General features: G+C 44.8%; 1 protein-coding gene across 5 annotated transcripts in view; it reads right to left on the bottom strand.

Annotated features, from left to right (window-relative positions):
• The window catches only part of MAPK10 (mitogen-activated protein kinase 10), a 438,981-nt gene that overhangs the window by 212,525 nt on the left and 204,167 nt on the right, over positions 1-22,289 (bottom strand). For all 5 annotated transcript variants that reach the window (XM_075351827.1, XM_075351845.1, XM_075351823.1 and 2 more), the window contains exon 3: positions 12,024-12,193. In XM_075351827.1, coding sequence (XP_075207942.1) covers positions 12,024-12,193 — 170 coding nt within the window. The remainder of the gene's footprint in view (positions 1-12,023; positions 12,194-22,289) is intronic.

The raw sequence follows: 22,289 nt of genomic DNA, 5'->3' as shown, positions 1-22,289 counted from the left end.
TACTTTGCGTACAGGCGATTCTCTCTCAATCTTCGTAGAACCAGCTGTACGTGCTCTCTGTGGGTTGAGAGGTCCGGAGAGAAGACAAGGATGTCATCTAGATATACTACCACACAGGTGTAGAGGAGGTCTCGGAACACGTCGTTCACCAGTTCTTGGAAGACGGCAGGAGCATTACACAGGCCGAAGGGCATCACGCAGTACTCATAATGTCCATCGCGCGTATTGAACGCGGTCTTCCATTCGTCACCAGAGCGGATGCGCACCAGATTGTAAGCACCCCGAAGGTCCAGCTTGGTGAACACACGAGCCCCCCTAAGTCGGTCAAACAATTCGGGGATGAGCGGCAGAGGGTACTTGTTTTTGACTGTGATCTGATTCAGACCCCGGTAGTCGATGCAGGGGCGTAAATCGCCCTCTTTTTTCTTGACAAAGAAGAAACCTGCTCCAGCAGGAGAGGAGGACCTCCGAATGAATCCCCTTGCCAGGCTCTCTGAGATGTAAGCAGACATAGCCCTTGTTTCGGCTGGAGATAAAGGATATATCCGTCCTCGTGGTGGCGTTGTTCCAGGGAGCAGGTCGATGGCACAATCGTATGGACGATGTGGCGGCAGTACCTCGGATTCCTTTTTATCAAAGACATCCGCAAAAATCCAATAGGCCGAGGGCAGCCCCGGTAGGTTCTCAGGAACCAGAGGTTGTCGGATGGGTTGTGTGGATTTTAGACATTTCTCATGACACGAAGAACCCCAGCGGGTGATGTCGCCTGTACCCCAGCTGACTGATGGTTCGTGGGCTCGTAACCATGGAAGACCCAGCAGGATCTGATGGGACATGTGAGGGAGGACGTAGAAGGCGATGGTCTCGGTGTGAAGAGCACCGATCCGCAGTTCAACCGGCCTGGTGGTCCAGGAGATGGTGTCAGAAAGGGGTCTCCCATCTACAGAGGCAATCACCAGGGGCTTGTTGAGTGGAATAACAGGCACTTGGTATTTGTCCACGGTGGCTTGCTGGATGAAATTGCCTGCTGCCCCGGAATCGAGGTAGGCCTCAGCCGTGAACCGCGTCTCTCCCGTTGTCACTTGCACGGTCCATGTGACCGGATCAGAGAGAGTCCCAGCACCTAGGGTGGCCTCTCCTACCAACCCTAGGCTTTGGAGTTTCCCGGCCTTTCCGGACAGGAACGGAGGAGGTGTGTGCCCTCACCGCAGTAAAAGCAGAGACCCTGGGCAAGCCGCTCTGCTCTACGTTGTGCAGACTGACGCACTCGGTCAATCTGCATGGGCTCGTGGACGGGACTCCCAGCTGTTGATGACTGAGGTACGGAGGGCTTCTGTGGAGGAGAGGGATGCCGGACTGGACGTCTCTCCCGAGACAGCTCTTTGGAGCGCTCCTGAAAACGGATGTCTACTCGAGTTGCTAGGGCAATCAGGGCATCTAGGGTGGAGGGCACGTCACGGCCCGCCAACTCGTCTTTGATGCGGCTTGAGAGACCCTCCCAGAAGGCGGCTGTTAGGGCCTCATTATTCCAGCTGAGTTCTGAAGCCAACGTGCGGAAACGAATGGCGTATTGGCCCACCGTCAGTGTTCCTTGACGCAAGCGGAGAAGGGATGAAGCAGACGCAGAGGCGCGTCCCGGCTCGTCAAAAGTGCTGCGAAAGGCCTGCAGGAACTCTTGAAGATCCTTGGTCATAGGGTCCTCCTTTTCCCACAAGGGGTTCATCCACGCCAGCGCCTCGCCCTCCAGGTGAGACATTATAAAGGCGACCTTGGCTTGGTCAGAGGCGAACAGATGTGGCAGCTGCGTGAAATGAAGAGAACACTGGTTAATGAAGCCCCTGCAGGTCTTGGGATCTCCAGCATAACGAGGTGGTGAAGCCAACCGGAGTTGGGAAGCACCCGACGAGGCTGCCACTGGTGCGGGAGCCGTGGATTGTCCATTGGAGGACCTGGGTGCCGCAGGCGTCATGGATGCTTGTAACGTGTACAGGCGGGTGTCCACGGAGGTCATAAATTGCAGCATGCGGGTCTGTACTTCACGCTGGCGTTGGAGTTCCTCTTGCAGGGCCAATAGTGCTGCAGCGGGATCCATGGCCTGATCTTACTGTCACGGCCGGGCGGTCGGGTAGACCCAGGAGGTGGATCCACTGGACCGGACTCTAAGATGGTGGTAAGGAGTCCGGCAGCTGAAGCACTGAAGGGCGGCAGAACAGTCCGTGCAAGTGAGGGCAGCGGAGGAGTCCCTGGGACCACGGAGTCACAGATGGTGGTACTGGTGACGTAGCTCAGGTTCGGAAGCCGAGATGATAGTAGGCGGGGTCCGGAACCTCTGGAGCGGGATGACGGGTCACCGCAGGGATCCGAGATGGTACGGACTGTCAGCTGGCAGACGGACAGCGTGCGGGGTTCAGGACACAGCAGGCCGGATGGCGCGGCAGGTACGGCTCTACAAAGAGAGATAGGTGAGTATAGGCACATAAACACCAGGAGACCTGACTCCTAGCTCAGGGAACACGAAGATCAGGCCCCGCCCCCTTGGACAATGACCCCCTATATACCCTGTACCTGTGCAACCTCATTTCCTGTTAATGGACGCTGGCCCTTTAAGAAAGGGTCAGTGACCGCGCGCGCGCCCTAATGCGCATGCGCGCCGCCCGAGTGCCAGAAGCCAGGGAAGGAGGCTGCGAGGAGGACGCAGGGGAGCCGGCCAGGTCCAGGGAAGCTGTCGGGTGCCGGGATCGGGGTCCAGGGACCCTGGGACGGACGGGATCCGGTGGCTGGAGCGCGGGGAGCGTGGCAGGTGAGCCGGGGAGCGGGGGTGAGGACCCGGGGAGCGTGACACATTCCTATTTTTTCTTTGCAATTGGGATGCATTAGTGGGTGTTTTTTTGCTTTTTGGATGTTTTTATTGTGAATCAATACATTTTGTAATTTTAAATATATCCCGGTTTTTACATTTATGGATTTGGTTTAAAGGCCTGGATAAATTATCTCTTGGTGTATATATAATACATGGGCAGATAACTGGAAAATTAACATTCATGAAAAACGCTTGTCTCTGATTGCTGGTCCATAAATTAGAAAAACGCTTGTTAGTCGGTTGATTGGATCATTCATGTGAGCCATTAAATCATCCTTGTCCTTAGAACATCGCCTCATGTAAACACTGGGTGTGCTGCTGACAATATGCATGTTGTATAGGGACAGAAATAGCATATTAAAGGGGTATTCTCAAGTTATCTCCTGAGCTGCTCACAATTTTGCAGTCTCCTTACTTCCTGGAATCTAGCAGGGCAGGCACTCCTCAATGACTGACATTTCTGGAGAGTAACAGAGCTGGATCATAAGTAGAACTATAAAGCTCAGCACAAGTTTTTATGAGACACATTCTGCTATCAGTGCTTTGTGCTCGGTTCTATACTGTTATCGCTATATTTATATATAAAGGTAACTGTAGTTGAACAGGCACAAAGCTCAGTATTGAAAGTTAACATGGAAAAATGCTATTAAACTGTAGATATGGGGTTATTCTGCAAGGTAATAGTGTTTGAAACCTGCCCGGCGCTGAACCCCACTGCCGGGAGGAAAAGAACTTTAATCCTCCCAGCAATGTTTGGGTTTCAGTAGTCACGAGGTGGCACCGGCGCAGGTTCAGTCACAGCTCTGTGTACGGAGAGCAATGGCTGTAACAACACCCCTCACACTAACTGACAGCAGGTTCTACCGCTGAGTGTCTGTCAGTCAGTGGGGGGACGATTACAGCTGCAGCTCTCCATACACAGAGCGATGACTGAACCCGTGCCATTGCATCCGCCATGACTAAAACCGGAATGCTGCATGGAAGATTAAAGTTAATTTCCTCCCTGCAGCAGGGTTTAAGGTGCCAGCGCTGGGCAGGTTTCCAACGCTATTGACCTACAGATTAACCCTTATAGCGTTTTTACATCTGACAGGTTTCCTTTTAACAATTGTAAACATAACCAACATGAGTTCAGAAGATTTACATGTAATCTAATGCACAATCAGAGAGAAAATATTGTACTATTAAGACTACACAGCAATATTGTTCACGCAACTCACTTATCATAGACTTCAATGCAATTCACATGCGACAGTGACTTGTGTGCAAATTATCTGTAATTTTGTCATTTTTTTACAGCAATATAACAGCCCCTAAAATAATTGCGGACATCAAGTTGTAGACAAGGTTTGTCTCATGACTTTTTTTTAGAAGAGATGTTGCATGACACAATTACAGCTCCAGCCTAATTCATACTGAGATTTTGTTTTCAGTTGAACTTCATAGTATACATCTACATAATGAAATAACATATCATGGTGTTTCATAGTGTTTAAAGAGTGCCGGCTGTAATGTTTAACACACAGATTTCAGCTATGCCTCTCTTATCAAGGTCTGTGCTGTTATGACGTGAGCTAGAGGTCAGCTAGCCCTTCTGTGACTAGCAGCTCATTGTCTAATGACATTGTACATACAGAGCCTGCTGTGAGTGTAGTTAGATTTCACAGCTCTGCTGCATTCCTAAGGGTACCTTCACACTTTAGCGATGCAGCAGCGATCCGACCAGCGATCTGACCTGGTCAGGATCGCTGCTGCATCGCTACATGGTCGCTGGTGAGCTGTCAAACAGGCAGATCTCACCAGCGACCAGTGACCACCCCCCAGCCAGCAGCGACGTGCAAGCGACGCTGCGCTTGCACGGAGCCGGTGTCTGGAAGCTGCGGACACTGGTAACTAAGGTAAACATCGGGTATGGTTACCCGATGTTTACCTTAGTTACCAGCTCACACCGCTTAACTTAGCGTGTGCAGGGAGCAGGAGCCGGCACTGGCAGCGTGAGAGCTGCGGAGGCTGGTAACGAAGGTAAATATCGGGTAACCACCTTGGTTACCCGATGTTTACCTTGGTTACAGCTTACCGCAGGCTGTCAGACGCCGGCTCCTGCTCCCTTCACATTCAGGATTGTTGCTCTCTCGCTGTCACACACAGCGATGTGTGCTTATCAGCGGGAGAGCAACAATAAAAAAACGAACCAGGGCTGTGTGTAACGAGCAGCGATCTCACAGCAGGGGCCAGATCGCTGCTCAGTGTCACACACAGCGAGATCGCTAATGAGGTCACAAAAAACGTGACTCAGCAGCGATCTCAGTAGCGATCTCGCTGTGTGTGAAGTACCCCTAAGGGGTGCTTCACACACAGCGAGCTCGCTGCCGAGATCGCTGCTGAGTCACGCTTTTTGTGACGCAGCAGTGACCTCATTAGCGATCTCGCTGTGTGTGACACTGAGCAGCGATCTGGCCCCTGCTGTGAGATCGCTGCTCGTTACACACAGCCCTGGTTCGTTTTCTTCAAAGGCGCTCTCCCACTGTGACACACAGATCGCTGTGTGTGACAGCGAGAGAGCGACAAATGAAGCGAGCAGGGAGCAGGAGCCGGCGTCTGGCAGCTGCGGTAAGCTGTAACCAAGATAAACATCGGGTAACCAAGGTGGTTACCCGATATTTACCTTAGTTACCAGCCTCCGCCGCTCTCACGCTGCCTGTGCTGCCGGCTCCGGCTCTCTGCACATGTAGCTGCTGTACACATCGGGTTAATTAACCCGATGTGTACTGTAGCTAGGAGAGCAAGGAGCCAGCGCTAAGCAGTGTGCGCGGCTCCCTGCTCTCTGCACATGTAGCTGCATTACACATCAGGTTAATTAACCCGATGTGTACTGTAGCTAGGAGAGCAAGGAGCCAGCACTCAGTGTGCGCGGCTCCCTGCTCCCTGCACACACAGCTAAGCGGTGTGCGCTGGTAACTAATGTAAACATCGGGTAACCATACCCGATGTTTACCTTAGTTACCAGTGTCCGCAGCTTCCAGACGCCGGCTCCGTGCAAGCGCAGCGTCGCTTGCACGTCGCTGCTGGCTGGGGGCTGGTCACTGGTCGCTGGTGAGATCTGCCTGTTTGACAGCTCACCAGCGACCATGTAGCGATGCAGCAGCGATCCTGACCAGGTCAGATCGCTGGTCGGATCGCTGCTGCATCGCTAAAGTGTGAAGGTACCCTAAATCTAAAAACTCTGATAGTGTCACAAACACTGCACTCAGTAATCTAAGTGATACATCATTATTGGATTAAGGGTTTCTTTTTCTACTTCATGCTGCTCTCCAATGAGGTAGTAAAAACCTGCTGACAGATTCCCTTTAATAACATTGGTTAGCCCTAAAGGGAGAATTTTTTTCTACCGGAAATAATGTTCCTGTTAGATAACAGAACAGTAAAGTATGCAGCAGCACTGGGTCAGAGTAAAGAGCTAGATCTTACGAGATCTAGCTCTTTAATTGAAAAAGGTGTCTTAGAGGGCTGTGGGATTTCGCTCTGCAAGCCGGGATCCTAAAATCTGGAAGTAAGGGAACAACTTTTTAGCAAAGTCGGACTCTTACGTCCAGAGCGTGGGATCCTGACATGCAGAGTAGGATTGCACAATCTTTCGATGAGCATTAGGGTTATTTGTGAGCACTCATAATACAATGTTCACATGTTCACTATTTGGTCAGTATTTTACATGATTATTTGTAAGCCAAAGCCAGGAGATGAGCAGTCAGCGGAAAAGTATAATAGAAACACGGGCACCACTTCTGCATGTTCCACCCACTTTGGAAAAATCACCAATCTATTGCGACCTACTGTTTTATTAAATAAAAATGGTAACCCAGACTATTGAAAGGTAATCTTTAAATAATTAGATTATTATAGCCACTGTCTAGACTAGATACAAATGTATCAACCCTCGGCTTGGACAAATATTTTTCAACCTCTAGATATAAACAAGAGTTTTTGTACTCACTGACAGCCACTAAAAATCTTGAAAATAGTGAGTTCATTAACATAAATAATACTAGTTACTTCATCGTACAGTTATTAAAGTGAGCCTAACATCTGTTTTGTGCTGCCCAAACCACAGGCTGTGGAATCAGACATTGGTGTGCTTGACTCTGAAACATCGGGGACGGTTCTTCTTTCTCAGATGACTAGTCCAAGAGGCCGGTTCCCTGGCAGCTCCTCCCATCCCACTCCTTATGGCTGACAGAATACACACATGGGGAGACCTATCAGGCAAAGGTAGTGGAGGGGGAGAGGCCACTATGGACCAGCCCCTTGGACTAGTGATCCGAAAAACACCGTCCTGGGACAACTTTTATACATGATTAATGGGGTGGTCTCAGCATACGTATTAGTGGCATGTTGTTAGATATAACAATAAGCAAAGGACATAGTGATCAAATTCCCACCAATCACCTGACACACGTGGTATGGTTCGAAGGTCGCATGACCAGACCACCATACTCTATTACTGTGCATAACCAAGTGGCACTGTACTTTCCTAGAGCTTTTCCTAAGACTCTATCAATTGCTAGAGGTCACAGCGGTAAGACCCCTGCCAATCAAACACTGTACTAATAATCTCATACTTACATTAATTTTCTTATTTTCAAAGCTAACTGCTAGTGACTACTCTAAAGCATTTTTCCATATATAATAAATGATAACAGCTGATGTGTTCCAGTTAATATGAAACTAAATTGTCCTGACACTGGCTGGTGTAGAATAGCTTTTATAGTCACTAAATGCTATATTAGACAAAGTGTATTTGTCAAATGCTAGTCACTTTAGTCACTTCTCAAAACAGAAAATTCATTGTGACATTATTCATATGCTAACCAAGTGAAGTTCCAGGGCACATTAGGTTTCGGAACACTTTCTGCAGCTCCACTGGATTAGAAGGATGAGAGGCTTTAGGCAACATTCTCTAATTTACACTTGATTTACAGGGCAATTAAAGGGTTATTCCCATCGTCATAGAAAGATATTGTTGGATAGTGCTTGCCAAAAAAGAACTTTTGCAATTTACAACTTGTTCAAATTTGCAGCGATTCTTGAGATAGTAACACCTATCTTTTGCTTACAGCATGCTGTCGAGGATATTGACCACCTCTGCTGTCTAGCTTGTAAGCACTGTGCTAAACTGACTGGATTTGGAGGTATTAGCGCGCGATCATGACCAGTTTACAAGGTGAACAGAAAAGAGCTTGCAGTGGTCTGTTGCCAAGGCAACAAGCTGTAAACAAAGCCAATATCTTAAGAATGGCTGATTTTAATAAGCAGTAAACTGAAAAACTGCTTGTATTTACGAGTAGTATACGATAGTACTCATCAATGAAGATGGTAATAACATTTAATGGTAAAAACACCTTTGTACTATGATATTTTATGGCTAAATACTTCTTATAGTAATATATGTACGCCGAAAACAAAGATATATTATTATGGCTGTATTCTCTTTACATGGCACTGGCATTTTCAGAGGCCTTATTAACATGGCCAGTTCTTTGTAGAATGATGCTAATACAACTGTCAGCCATCAGTGGGTTACTTTGGTGCTAGAAGTCTAGTTTTCCACCCATGTTGCTTCTTTAGAATCTTTTCACAATAGGCTTTGTTCCATTTGGTTTTCCTTATGTTTGATTATAAGAACAGAGTAATCTGCAGCAGAATTGTGTTAGATCCAATATAAGTTATCAGCCAAGATGGCATCTGTCAGGATTTATTAGAATCTATTTTAACAGGGATGCGCCAAAGCTTCTAAGAATGGAAGTCAGGTCATTAAGCCCCCGTCACATTTAGCGACTTACCAGTGATCCCGAAAACAAGGCGACCTGATAAGGATCGCTGGTAAGTCGCTGGGAGGTCGCAGGTGAGATGTCACACAGTCAGACCTTACCAACGACTCATTAACGATACAGGTCGCAGTAGCGACCTGTATAACGATCTCTGCTGTCATTGGGACCCTGTCACACGGTGTCAAACACAGTGATGTGTCCTGCTCAGCAGGACATCGCCTCTGAATAAAATGGTCCAGAACATTCAGCAACGACCGGCGACCTCACAGCAGGGGCCAGGTCGTTGCTGGATGTCACACACAGCGACATCGCTAGCAAGATCGCTGTTACGTCACAAAAACCATAACTCAGCAGCGATGTCGCTTAGTGAGACGTGGCCTTTATGTCAATAGAGCCTTTGTGGTAATTTGCAACAACATATCTTTAGCTTACAATGTCCCCTGTAAATTAGTATAGATATGTGTACCATTTAAAAAAACCTGGGTGAGAAGAAAAATTACACAAATTACTTTTATCCACCAACTACTAAAAATCACACATATAGCTTAGGCCTCTGGATAAGGTTTAAACCATCCATTGGAGGTTTTGTCTAAACTCTTGAAAAACGGGATTCAAACTTGCCCCCAATGGAGTCACCAGCTCGTCTGATTAAATGGCGCATCCAAAAGAGGCAACTTTGACTACGTTTTAGCTTTTTTAGGTTGAATGCATTAGAAAAATACCGTAGTCTACTGCACTATTGTTTCCGACTTCAAAGAATGACATGGCTGAAAAAAAAGCTCAAAGGGAACCCAATCATGGAAATGTAACCAGAAACAATAGTACTGCATAAATTAGAGTATTTGCACATTTTGTTATATGATAACTAGTGATGTGCGAGCACCACCATACTCAGGTGCTCAATACCCGTAACAAGTAGTTGCAAGCTTGGACAGGCTGGACTCGTGTACCGAGTACAAAGGAAGTCAATGGGGAACTTGAACATTTTTCCGGAAGAGCATCTGAGTGTCCAACTGCTCATTATGAGTACCAAGCACCTGAGCATAGTATTGCTCACTCATCACTAGATAGGAGTACTGAGCACCTGAGCATGGTAGTGCTCACTCATCACTAGTTATTAGTACTGAGCACCTGAGCATGGTAGTGCTCACTCATCACTAGTTACGAGTACCGAACACTTTAGCATGGTAGTGCTCACTCATCACTAGTTAGGAGTAATGAGCACCCAAGCATGGTAGTGCTCACTCATAACTAGATATGAGTACCGAGCAATTGAGCATGGTAGTGCTCACTCATCACTAGTTAGGAGTAAAGAGCACCCAAGCATGGTAGTGCTCACTCATAACTAGATACGAGTACCGAGCACTTGAGCATGGTAGTGCTCACTCATCACTAGTTACGAGTACAGAGCACCCAAGCATGGTAGTGTGGTAGTGCTCATTCATCACTAGATACAAGTACCGAGCACTTTAGCATGGTAGGCTCACTCATCACTAGTTATGAATACCGAGCACCTGAACATGGTAGTGTTCGCTCATCAGAAGTTACGAGTATACAGCACCTGAGTATGGTAGTGCTCACTCATCACTAGATATGAGCAACGATCACCTGAGCATGGTAGTGCTCACTCATCACTAGTTAGGAGTAATGAGCACCCAAGCATGGTAGTGATCACTCATAACTAGATACGAGTACTGAGCACTTGAGCATGGTAGTGCTCACTCATCACTAGTTATGAGTACCGAGTACTTGAGCATGGTAGTACTCACTCATCATTAGTTACGAGTACAGAGCACCCAAGCATGGTAGTGCTCACTCATCACTAGATACGAGTACCGAGCACTTTAGCATGGGAGTGCTGACTCATCACAGGTTATGGGTACCGAGCACCTGAACATGGTAGTGCTCACTCATCACAAGTTACGAGTATACAGCACCTGAGCATGGTAGTGGTCACTCATCACTAGATATTAGTACTGAGCACCTGAGCATGGTAGTGCTCACTCATCACTAGTTACGAGTACCGAGCACATGAGAATGGTAGTGCTCACTCATCACTAGATACGAGTACCGAGCACTTTAGCATGGTAGGCTCACTCATCACTAGTTATGAATACCGAGCACCTGAACATGGTAGTGTTCGCTCATCAGAAGTTACGAGTATACAGCACCTGAGTATGGTAGTGCTCACTCATCACTAGATATGAGCAACGATCACCTGAGCATGGTAGTGCTCACTCATCACTAGTTAGGAGTAATGAGCACCCAAGCATGGTAGTGATCACTCATAACTAGATACGAGTACTGAGCACTTGAGCATGGTAGTGCTCACTCATCACTAGTTACGAGTACCGAGTACTTGAGCATGGTAGTACTCACTCATCACTAGTTACGAGTACAGAGCACCCAAGCATGGTAGTGCTCACTCATCACTAGATACGAGTACCGAGCACTTTAGCATGGGAGTGCTGACTCATCACAGGTTATGGGTACCGAGCACCTGAACATGGTAGTGCTCACTCATCACAAGTTACGAGTATACAGCACCTGAGCATGGTAGTGGTCACTTATCACTTGTTACGAGTACCGAGCACCCGAGCATGGTAGTGCTCACTCATCACTAGTTACGAGTACCGAGCACCCGAGCATGGTAGTGCTCACTCATCACTAGTTACGAGTACCGAGCACCTGAGCATGGTAGTGCTCACTCATCACTAGTTACGAGTATTGAGCACCTGAGCATGGTAGTGCTCACTCATCACTAGTTACGAGTATTGAGCACCTGAGCATGGTACTGCTCACTCATCACTAGTTACGAGTACTGAGCACCTGAGCATGGTAGTGCTCACTCATCACTAGTTACGAGTATTGAGCACCTGAGCATGGTAGTGCTCACTCATCACTAGTTACGAGTACCGAGAACCTGAGCATGGTAGTGCTCACTCATCACTAGTTACGAGTACCGAGCACCCGAGCATGGTAGTGCTCCCTCATCACTAGTGACCGCATAACAAATGTGAAAATACCCTAATTTATGCAGGACTATTTTTTTTGGCCAACAGGAGGTCAAATAGGAAAAAAAACAAAACAAAGCAAGCAGAAATTATGCTATGCCATAGTATATCATCCTAGCTGAAACTGAAATCAATACAGACAGCAATGCTCTCAGGACAGCTTCTTATTGTTTCTATACTTATCAAATACACACAGAATATTTTGAAGTCATCAGGACAGAGAAACAAGGAGAACTCATAAGACATCTATGCCATAAGATACAACTTACTAGCCTTGATGACACATGGGCAGCTGATAAAAAAATATATATTTCATTTACTTACCAAACTATTCCCTGAGCCCCAGAACCTATCGGCTTGAGGTTCTGGTAGCGTTTCAGTACTGTGAAAGTCGAGTCTCCTACTTCCACACTGTAGAACTGGTTGTCAACTTTGCTTTTGCTCATGTTGTAATGTTTGGCAATATATGACACATCCACTTGATTACTGAATCCCTGATGGAAATAAAAATATGTAAAGCATAAAAATAGTTTCATAATAAAGCACATGCCGAGTTGGCATTTGGATACTTTACATGCCATGCTATAATTATAGATTAGCATCAATGTAGAAATTAACGCAGTGTCAATGCTAGAAAACAAAAACTTGTTAAATTGTATCAATCAATTCAGTTTAACATTAGAAGTATACACATCAACACAACAAACGAAGATTGCAATGAGGAAGTTACACAACCCATACTACGATAAATGCCAATTTGGCATTATCACAACTACATAAATCTGATTTTTAAGTGTTAGAACATACAGTATAAGGACTGTCACTATAATACGATGACATTTGCCAGGCTGACAACTTCTCCTATTACTAGAATTAACTTGGGTTTTTCTAAATGACTATTTCTATGAAAAATGTCACGGTAGTTTTAGCGTTTTTTTTGCTTTCACCATGGTCATTACTATAAAATAAGGTGTTTTTTACAGGGTTTCATCAGATAAACAGAAATGTAGCTTAAAAAGGACAGGAGATGACTTCATTTTGATGATTTGTGTTGAGAATCATTTACAAGTCTGCTTTTAAAGTGAACCTGTCAGGTGCAATATGCACCCAGAACCACGAGCAGTTCTGGGTGTATATTGCTAATCCCTGCCTAACCGTCCCTGTATACACTAGCATAGAGAAAGAGATCTTTAGAAAAAATATTTCTAAAGATCTTATATCGTATGCTAATGAGAGCAAAACTAGTCCCAAGGGCATTATATCACCCGACTAGTTCGCCCTCTTAGCCTGTTAGCGCGCCCCTTCTGGTCACATGGCTATGACCTCAGCACAGGTCCTGGAAGTCAAACATTAAATCGATTGTATAATACTTGTGCTAATTCTAACAGGGGGAAGGGATAACTATGAATAACCCCCCCTCCCCAATATTATCGGATCCTCAGCTGCTGTCACTCAAGACGCTGGTGATCTTATAAACTTTACTTTCTTGGATTTCAAAACCTAAACATCCGAGCTGACCACTAAAGGTATGGAGAAAATCAGCCTGATAGTGCCAGTATAGCACTGGCTTTAGGTTATATGCGAAAATCCTTGTGATTGGTTCCCTTTAACCAAATAAATGACAAAGCTTCTCCTATACTTCCCAGTGCTAAATATGCATGACATACCCATGGTCATTAAACCGGCCCCTGATGAAATGGTGATAATTTTGGTGAAAGATCGTGAAACGCTGCTTTTTCTTGGGCCAGTTTAGTGACCATGGGTATGTCGTGATGTTTAACATATTACTGTGTTACTCATGGTCTCTTCCTTAATCCTCTGACTTTAACCAGTCAGAGTTTCTGTTATAGTGCAATATACATGATGGGCTTATAAGTTTGACTACAAAAATATTCTTTTGTGCTGCTAGGGCTATGTGCAATATCATATGAGGGCGATATATTTGGTATTTATCCAATATTATACATCGGGCATCTTGCAATATTGAGTTTTATTACTATTTGGGTTAGGATCAATAATATTAATAGTGTTACTCAATTGTCTATATTTACTCTATTTTATGATGGTTCCTATGCTCTGACTGTGCTCAGACCTACTGGCATTATTGTATTGTAATTTCCCCTCATGTCATGTGATTTCATGTTATACAAGCCCTTGGAGAGTGAGCCAAACTGTGGAAACAACAGGCGCAAATAGAGTCTTACCAGGTATAAAAGGGTGGCGTAAATGCGGGAGAGACCTGTGAAAATAAAAAGGAATTCTTTCAAACTCTTGATGAATCTGTGGTTTTGGCACGGTATTCAAACCCGTTTTTCCTCCTACTCTGCAAACCACATACAGGCCCCTGGAATGTGTAGCCGAATTTTCTCTTTGTGCCAGTTCTTTTTCATTAAACTTTGAATATATTTGCACTACACTCCTGTTTTGTCTCTTCCTTTTTTCTATATGCTTAGAGTGTGCAATGTAGGGTTAAAATGTTTCCTCTCCCCTACTTCTTTATTTTGGATCTTTGTTTATTTTTTTACAACTATAGGTTGATTTTAACAGAAACTTTCCACAAATATTTTGTCAATTGCTACTCAGGTTTCCTTAACTATAGATTACAAATTATTCATTTGACCCCTCTTAATATAGTAATTCTGGGGGTCGGGTTGTTCTGTCCGGTGAGTTTCATGTTTCGTACTAGCAACATTTGTTTGATGTGGAAGAAAATCCCTTATTAAAGGTAAAATGCAGTTTTCCTTATAGCTGAAAAAATTCCTCTTACTGTGTCAGCATTCTCTACTGTTTATACTGTATTTTCTGCCTCTCGAGAACCGTTAACATGCAGCCTAAAATACGGAATTAGAACTTTCTGATACCTTTATAAATGTATCAAGTCTTTTTAGCATTATTATTTCTTGTGTGAGATAATATTCGCTACGGCAGCTATCACAATGATATCGCAGCTGCGACGGGGGCGGGGACTATCGCACTCGGCATCACAGCATCAGCTTGCGATGTCGTAGTGTGCAAAGTACCCCTAAGTCTAATTCCCATATCTACGAGTATTCGAATTATGACAGCAAATTAACTTGAATTTTCCCCAGTTTCATCATAGACTTGTTAGCAATCCAATTTCCAGAAATGCATATGATGAGACTTGAATTGCAATTATAATATTTTGACATGTACAGTAGATGTCTGTAGTTGAGTTTCACCTTCGATCCCTTCTGTTATCTAGACTCTATCAATAAGACAGGTTGGCTAGTGAAATAGAGAGCATAGGGTCTTATCTGGTGGTGTAGAGACCTAAACGGTTTGCTTACCTGATGAGAATGACAATGACACATATATTGCAGGGCTGCTGCAGATCCAATAGAGAAGTGTCAGGAAAGATAAGCGGTATATGGACCCTTTTGCACTGCTCTTTTGATATAATCAGGATAAATCCATGACTAAGACGGTAAATAACATCTGCGGTTTATTTTCTACACAACTGGTCAACTGGTGTCAGCTTCAAAATATGGAGAAAATACACCTCAGATACTATTAACACCAGCTGGTGTTAGCTTCGAAACGCGTATAAAATAAACAGCAGGTGTAATTAACCTGTTTCAAAGCTAACACCCACTGGTGTCAGCTTCGAAACGTGTAGAAATATAAACAGTAGATGCTAATAACCTGTTTGGAAGCTACCGTAACACCCGTTGGTGTCAGCTTCGAAACATGTAGAAAATAAACAGCAGATGTTATTAACCTGTTTTGAAGCTTCCTTAACACCAGCTGGTATTAGCTTCGAAACGCGTAGAAAGAAGACCGCAGATACTATTAACCTGTTTGGAAGCTACCGTAACACCGGCTGGTATTAGCTTCAAGAGGCGTGGAAAAAAAACCACAAATGCTATTAAGTTTCTTGGTCATGGATTTTTCTTGATTATATCAGAAAGTCAGTGCAAAACGGTCCATATACCACTTATCTAAATTTTATAGCACAGGTAAAAAATCTACACCCCTGAGAAAGTGCTTTGATCAGTAGCTAATTTTCTCCTTGGCTTTGCTGAATGGTATGAGTAGAATCTAACTAACCAGCCCATGATCTTCTTCTACGCAGAGGAGAATACTCTGATGTCCAATATTAGACCAATGCCCATGTAATATGTATGTTCCAGTGGAGGAAGCACTGGCTGATGTTTTATTGATGATTACTGCTATAATTGTACTAACAACCTTTTGCCATCATAGTAATATTAATAGAATTAAACTTAATAAAAATGACTCTGTACCTGATGTTCTCAGGGTGACTTTAATTATTTTCTAATTCAACAATAATGATTTTTATTTCTCAGAAAAACAAATGCGGCAATGGCCTCTGTATTTGCATTAGAGCAAAGTCTCCGAAGCCCATTTTTGCCTCTGTGAAGCAGCTGACTGTCTTATATTACTTTAGCTCCAAAAAGAATCTCTTTAGTGTCACTTCTCAGACAAAATGCACTGTTGTAAATCCCTGGCTGGCTAAGTCAGGTATATATCAGTGCGCTCTTCCAGAAAATACATGGGCACACATAAATCACACTCATGGGACTTGCAGTGATGTGACTCAGATGGGTCACCTGAGTGCAGTAATTTTGTTTCAAGTATAGCATCATGGGCTGTATATAATATGAATCTAGGAAGATGACGGGAGTTCAGATTACTTCTTCTAAAGCACTTTCATGCAAGAATATGTTAAAGGAAGGAAGGGCATAATCAAAATTTTTATTTCTTCAAATCAGAAAATCAGATTTGGTTTAAAAAACTTTTATTCAGCTATTGTATATATATATATATATATATATATATATATATATATATCGTGATGACGTGGGCCCCGAGCGTATGGGGGACCATGCGTCAGGTAGCGGGATTGAGTCACACAGGAGCACTTTATCACTTCAAATGTCCATGCGGTTTATTTATGCATGTCATAAACCGCTGTTACAGTTCATGGGAACCTATTACAGGAACGTGCCGCTATCCCAGTCTGCTCCAATAGTGAGTATATCCACAAGGCTTTATACACACAGTGCCCCAGTGCAGGCCACCCAGGATTTAATCACTGACCTCTCAGCTGTATCCGGATGAAGACCTATATGGCGGTCTTCACTTGCTGACACCCAGTCAGCTCACAACCCTGTTCTCCTGGGGATACCTATTCAGGAGTCTCAGCACACTCCCCACATGGTCTCACCACGTGCTCCCTGTAGGGCCGTTTCCTTGCAGGACCCTGGTAGACTCTCATGTGATCACAACCAGACACATGATATCCTCCCAGACACATCCCTGGGTGGGAGGTATGTGGATGGTCAGTCCCGCCCATCACTTCTGGCCATACTATGAATCTAGCTCTGAGACATGTTACCAACAGACGTGTGGAACTACAAGTCCCAGCGGAAACTCCAGGTTCATGGCAGAGGTTCTCTGCGACACATACCGGCCATATGTATACTCGGCCCCGGGCGGTTGCAAATGGAAATGTCACTCTGGTGGCCATTGCCCGGTCCCATGCCCTGAGGAATCTCTTATAAAAGGGGAATTATTTTAAGTAGGGATGAAAGTTAGTGTACGTGACGTGACCTGCGGGTTGCGGTTAAGGGTGGAGAACTGCCACTGCTGAATGTGGGTACTCCCAGGGCTGGTGGTGGTTGCAGCAATGATGTTGGGCCCTCCGCAGGAAGGGCCGTGCCTGTGAGTTGTGAAGGGCAATAACGGAGACCACACAAGGTTGTAACTAACAGTCTCTACTTACCCCAACCCGTGGATGACTGGTTCAGGTCCCATGGAGTATCAGTGCCAATGTAGTGACCCAGGTTGCTCTGTCCCCGGCAATCTCTGTTGATAGCGTCCCTATAGCATAGAGCGTTTGGGGCCCGACTGTCCCTTTTTTGGGTATCAGTCTCCTTCTCCGTACGGCAGGCAGTGTGGACTCTGTGGGGAGGCAAGTGTCCGAACCCCGATCCTAGTTTACTGCTGATGCCCACGGATTATTTGGTTCGGTGAAGTCCATGAAGGTGTCCACACCATGCAGGTGCTTATTAAGCCGTGTAGAACTGGTGCATGATCTAGGGCCCTGTGCCCCGTGCGTGCTCCAGTCTCAGCGGTACTTGTCTGCACGGACCCAGCTCGAGCACGTCCGCACACCTCTCTGTGTGCCACAGTTCTCTCCCTCTGTCTGAGTGTGTGTGTGTCCTCCCACCAGGCTAGCCAATCCCTGAACTCATTCCTAACCCTAGGTGACCATCCCCTTACTTGATTAACCCTTTAGTCCCGGAGTGGAGTGGAGAACTAGGATTTTGGTTGTGCTTTGGTGGTAGTGGCACTGGTACTTCAGGTCCCAAGGGGTAGGTCCTGCATCCCCGAGAGGATGTAGTTCCTTGTAGTGTAGGGGCGCTACATATATATATATATATATATATATATATATATATATATATATATATATATACTATAATATATAGTGTATTATTTTTTAACATCTTTGCTGTGTAAACTGTGACAAAGATAGCAGAGGGTGGGGAAACAGCTTTGTATTCATCTTTCTTGTCACTTTGGAGATGGGGGAAAAACACTCCTTAAAGTGAACCTGTCAGGTGCAATATGAGCAGTTCTGGGTGCATATTGCTAATCCCTGCCTAACCATCCCTGTATCTAATAGCATAGATAGAGAGATCTTTAGAAAAGTATTTCTAAAGAACTTTTATCGTAGGCTAATGAGCGCAGGGACTAGTCACAAGGGCATGATTTCCCCTGGCTAGTCGGCCCCTTAGCATGTTAGTATGCCCCTGTGCACGTGCTAACATGCTAATGGTCGCACTTACCTCACTGATGCCATCGCGTCCGAGCCCTGGATTTCGGCTTAGTGCGCATGATCCCGGAGTTTCCGTCATGCGCACTACATGGGTTTGAAGCCAGGGCTCATGCCCTTGCGACTAGTCCCTGGCCTCATTAGCATATGATAAACGATCTTTAGAAACATCGTGGTTCTGGGTGCATACTGCACCTGACAGCTTGCTCTTAACCCTAGAACGCATACCTGGGGCCTCGCAGGCCTGCTAGGTCATTTGTTTTCTGTGGTAGATTGTTATGCTTGCGCGTTCTAGGGTTAAAGAAGCACTCTAACAATTTTTTATTCCCTAAACAAACCTGTCTAAATGAATAGGTAATGTAGTGTAAGAGCATAAACATACTCAGCGATCACCGTCTTCCGCAGTTGCTAGAGCTGTTCCAATCCTCTTTTGGGTTGTGTGACTGAAATTCCAGCTTACCTAATCACACGGATGTCTACGTATCAGCCAAAAATCGGTTTTACAATGTAAGACTATGGAACCTCATTCTGACCCTCCACAGATTTGTATATAAAAGTAACTTCCAGATCACATGTAATCCTCACATGTGATCCAGCAAATTTCATTCACCTGAGTGAGAAGTGGACCGGAGCAGCGCTAGAAACTGGAGAAGACAACAGTTGGTGAGTATACGAACACACACTATATTAAATATACACTTGGATAGATTTACAGAATAAAAATTTGTGGGAGTGATTCTTTAATTTTTTCAAATGTTTAAATTTTTCCTGTTTATTGATTCATTGCAGTTGCCAAAAAGCACATACACCCTGCTATATCATCTAGAAAAGGCATTGGTAACCTTTTCTGTTTCGAGATTGTAAATCTGAGAATCTGAGATTGTAATGTTATTAATGGACATAATGAAAGCTAAATATGGATACTAATTGACTATATTTCTTTTACCAATTACGAGATATGAGTATATTACCAGTGCAGATGGGACAATTTATTTCCAGGGCTCTGGTACATTGGTTAGGTCCCCAGTGACTTCTGGACTTGAGCTCTACAAATCTCTGTACCTCCCAGCATTTCTTTTGATTAGCCGGGCTGGTGCAACATCATCATTACAGTATGAAGTACACACATGACGTTGCACCAGCCCAGATAATTAATAGACTTGTCGGGAATGCCAAGAGATAAAATGGGATATGCAGAGCTTCTGCCTTGCAATCACAGAATATTATCCAGGTCAATGGTCCGGAGTAGAGATGAGCCAACCTGAGTTTTCATGTTCAGAGTTTGGGTTCGGAAACCGTCTTCATAAAAAAACAAAGTTCGAGTTCAAAGTTTGAGTGAATTACGAGTACAAACCACTCAAGCAAGCAGTACTATGCTTGGGTATGAGTGATGCACAGCCCTGTGCAAGCCACGTGCAGTGTTTGAATGGCTCGCACTTGGGGTAAAATCAGCGTGATTAGATGCAGTGTGCAAACACACAAACAAGCAAAGCTTAAAAACCCTGCATAGCCATCCCGTTTTCTACTTATGACTGGCAGCATGTGGGTGGAGCCACGAACTGCCCAATTACTGACTTCTATTGAGGTTCGGATCAAGTTGGGTTCAGAACTGAACTTTTTTAAGGTTCGAATGCAACTGGCAAACTGAACTTCCAAGGTTCGCTCATCTCTAGTCCAGAGTCCTGCGATTTTCAAATCTTTATATAATAGTATATGCAATAAAGATCTGACAAGAGTGGGTTCCACTTTTAGAACTCCCAGCCATTGGGAGAGCATAGAAACAACTGGACAATTAAAGACTCTCACACAGTACAGTGGAGAATGAAGCATACAAGAGCAGTCAACTCTTAACCACGTGTTCTTGGTCTTTATTTTGTACCCATGTGGAGTAAACCCTTGGAAACATCACAAACCATCAGTATTAGAGACAGAGTTTTTTGCTGTCATTTTAAATTCTCATAAGATTCGTTCTCAATGCAAATTCTAATTCTCTGAAGATTCTGACTACAGCATTTCATTTTTTTTCAGGTGGTAACAATGAGATGGAGTGTGTGTGTGTGTGTGTGTGCGTGTGCATGTGCGTGCGTGTGCGTGCGTGTGTGTGTGTGTGCGTGTGTGTGTGCATGGTTAGGGGATTTTAGACAGTTCAATGTAACTTTTTGTTTGTATTCGGTCAGCAGTGGAAGTAAAGCAAATGAATGTGCTTCGGGATCGAAAAAGAAAGGAGGTGGCTCTCACTGGAATCAGGATCTCTGCTCCTACATTATGCTGCTCTCAGATTAGGTGGCAAAAGCCCGGTGACAGATTCCCTTTAAGTGTACAGATAACTGTATCATCGAGTGTGTCACACATCAACTTTAGTATTACAGATGATCTCTCTACTGATATTTCTGTTTTTGAAAATATTTTCAATTTCAATATTTTTTGACTTTTTGTTGAGCTGTTCCTCTGTAATTCTTTCTATAAATGTATGAATACATTGACCTTTAGGTGTTACCAGTGTGTGGTATGTTCCTATACAATCTGACATTATCATCACTAATTGGGTAACGTTGGTCTATGGAAGGATACATCGCCAAATTAGAACGAAGAAAAAAATACTCCTGAATTGTATTTTTCACAGGGAATACAATTATTTTAAAAGAAAGAAAAGTATTCACAACTGACAGGTTTCAATACTCCAAGCATTAGTGAACCAGAAATCTTGGACTCTTGTTCATCGTGGGGTTACAGATTCAGGGGTCAGAAAGAGTCCAGTAACCCTTTAAATCTACTTATAATGGTAATATCCGATAGATGGGGCCTTAAGGTATCGTCACACTAAGCGACGCTCCAGCGATCCCACCAGCAACCTGACCTGGCAGGGATCGCTGGAGCGTTGCTACACGGGTTGCTGGTGAGCTGTCACACAGGCAGATCTCATCAGCAACCAGTGACCAGCCCCCAGCCAGCAGCGACGCGTAGAAGCGATGCTGCGCTTGGTAACTAAGGTAAATATCGGGTAACCAACCCGATATTTACCTTGGTTACCTGCGCACACCGCTTAGCGCTTGCTCCCTGCACTCCTAGCCAGAGTACACATAGGGTTAATTACCCGATGTGTAGTCTGGCTATGTGTGCAGGGAGCAGGGAGCCGGCACTGACAGCGTGAGAGCGGCAGACGCTGGTAACGAAGGTAAATATCGGGTAACCAAGGAAAGGGCTTCTTGGTTACCCGATATTTACATTGGTTACCAGCGTCGGCAGAAGCCGGCTTCCTGCTCACTGCACATTCAGTTGTTGCTCTGTCGCTGTCACACACAGCGATGTGTGCTTCACAGCGGGAGAGCAACAACTAAAAAATGGTCCAGGACATTCAGCAGCAACCAACGACCTCACAGCAGGGGCCAGGTTGTTGCTGGATGTCACACACAGCAACATCGCTAGCAACATCGCTGCTACGTCACAAAAGTCGTGCCTCAGCAGCGATGTTGCTAGCGATGTTGCTTAGTGAGACGTGGCCTTTAATGCTGGGCATCCTTACTGATACACATATAAATCTTTGTATTTCATTATTTGTAAAGAGCAATTTATTCAATGGGGCTGGGGAATCCTCACATGATACCACTGTTATCTCTAATGAATCATTGTTTATGCACAGAAATGTCAAGGAAACATAAATGGATGATACCAATATTGAACCACATCAATCATTGAAGTCTGAGCTGGTGCTAAATAACCTTGCCATTTATATGGAGGCGGATTACGGAAAGGTGATATATAAGAGA

This window comes from Anomaloglossus baeobatrachus, chromosome 1, assembly GCF_048569485.1.
Source record: "Anomaloglossus baeobatrachus isolate aAnoBae1 chromosome 1, aAnoBae1.hap1, whole genome shotgun sequence".
NCBI classification, from domain to species: Eukaryota; Metazoa; Chordata; class Amphibia; order Anura; family Aromobatidae; genus Anomaloglossus; species Anomaloglossus baeobatrachus.
This window is presented reverse-complemented; position numbering and strand designations above follow the sequence as displayed.